This window comes from Austrofundulus limnaeus, unplaced genomic scaffold, assembly GCF_001266775.1.
Source record: "Austrofundulus limnaeus strain Quisiro unplaced genomic scaffold, Austrofundulus_limnaeus-1.0 Scaffold26, whole genome shotgun sequence".
Taxonomy (NCBI): domain Eukaryota; kingdom Metazoa; phylum Chordata; class Actinopteri; order Cyprinodontiformes; family Rivulidae; genus Austrofundulus; species Austrofundulus limnaeus.
The window spans coordinates 1,014,803-1,016,331 of record NW_013952428.1 but is presented as its reverse complement, the minus strand read 5'-3'; the positions used below and the strand labels follow the sequence as shown (position 1 = coordinate 1,016,331).

At 41.9% G+C, this 1,529-nt stretch overlaps 1 protein-coding gene across 2 annotated transcripts in view; it reads right to left on the bottom strand.

The window, feature by feature from the left end:
* Positions 1–1,516, bottom strand: part of LOC106515087 (CUGBP Elav-like family member 3) — a gene marked incomplete at both ends in the record, with an annotated part of 37,510 nt that extends 35,994 nt beyond the window's left edge. For both annotated transcript variants that reach the window (XM_014004706.1, XM_014004707.1), the window contains 3 exon segments: positions 494–727; positions 1,093–1,119; positions 1,348–1,516. In XM_014004706.1, the coding sequence (XP_013860160.1) occupies positions 494–638 (145 nt within the window).
* Between the last annotated feature and the right edge of the window lie 13 nt (positions 1,517–1,529).

Genomic DNA, 1,529 nt, shown 5'->3' with positions numbered 1-1,529 from the left:
ATCTATCTATCTATCTATCTATCTATCTATCCATCCATCTATCTATCTATCTATCTATCTATCTATCTGGGGTGCAACGATACAGAAAATTCACGATTCAGTTCGGTTCGATACTTTAGACTCACGGTTCGATATTTTTTCGATACAAAAAAGAGAAATGTCCATGCCCCTTTTAACTTGTAATTTATTTAAATTAATTATGAACATTTGTTTAACCTCAAAAGTACAGTTTTTAAATTAAATGTTCCTGAAACAGCAAGTTTCTCAGAGGATCTGCGCTCAAAAATACAGCCTAGGTGGAGTAGTGGAACACAGATCCACTGATCCTTCAACACAGAGCATCTTCACAAGACAAGCTGATAAATTTTAAAAATCTGTATTGTTAGATACAAGTGTGTGTTGTACCTAAAGCACGGTTCGATATGGTTACATGTATTGTTGCACCCCTACTATCTATCTATCTATGACTCTGTTAGGAGGTGGGGACACCTACCTTTGTGCATCCCGGTGTATTTATCCTTAATCACTGTTAGCTCGTAGATCTTGCCGAACTGCTCGAAAATGGGCTTGAGGTCTTTCTCCTCCAGGTTCCGGGGGATCTGCCCCACGAATAACTTGATGGCATCGGCCTCCTTCATTGGAACACGGCTGGAGGAAGTTGCGGCGAGAGCTGAGAAGATCAGGACCAGGTTATCCCTGGAGAGGAGCGGCTGTTGCTGGACGAGACCTATAGGTGAAGAAGAAGAAGTTGAAGCCATTCACCAATTTTTACAGCTAGTAAAATTTAGTTTTGCAATAATCGGGTTTTGTGAGTTTATATGACTTATAATATTTGTTTTAGATTTACAGCACCTATTTGATGGAGGTCAACAAATATAATAAAAAAGGATGTAATAATAATTTTTAAAAAATCAAAGTGTTTGTGCTATTTATAGCCCAGTCTGATGACAAAGGGCTCCAGTAGCTTCTGAGGGAAACAATTATGCAAATGTTAATTAGTCAATCAAAAACCAATAATGGAGTGCTTTTCTCCAATTAAGCTCTATGTTTTAAAAAAAAGGAAAAAAGAAAATGTGTGTGAGGAAGATTCACCTTTGAGACGGGTGGTGTTCAGGACCCCTGCAGTTAAAGAACAGAAATATTGTTAGTTGGGTGAAATGATTGCATCGGGGGTCGTTTCTTTGTTTAGGCAGCTGTAGGTTACACAGCATACAGGATGACAGGGGGGCTCCCATGCTCTTTGTCCGATCCCCTCAATGTACGCACACACACACACACATATACATACATACATACAGACACACAAGCCTGAACAACACAACATGAGGAGATAAAAAGTCTACACACCTTAGCTCTTCCCGCCTGATGGATGATGTCAGTGAAGCAGCCAGGTCCGGAGGTAAGAAGGATGCTGGTCCCCGTTGTTGTCCTCACGACGTCCCGTCCGCCAGCCTTCCCTCTCTGGATGCTCTCCGCTCTTTGTGCTGCTCTGCTCTCCCTCCTCCTCCTCCTCCTCCTCCTCCTCCTCC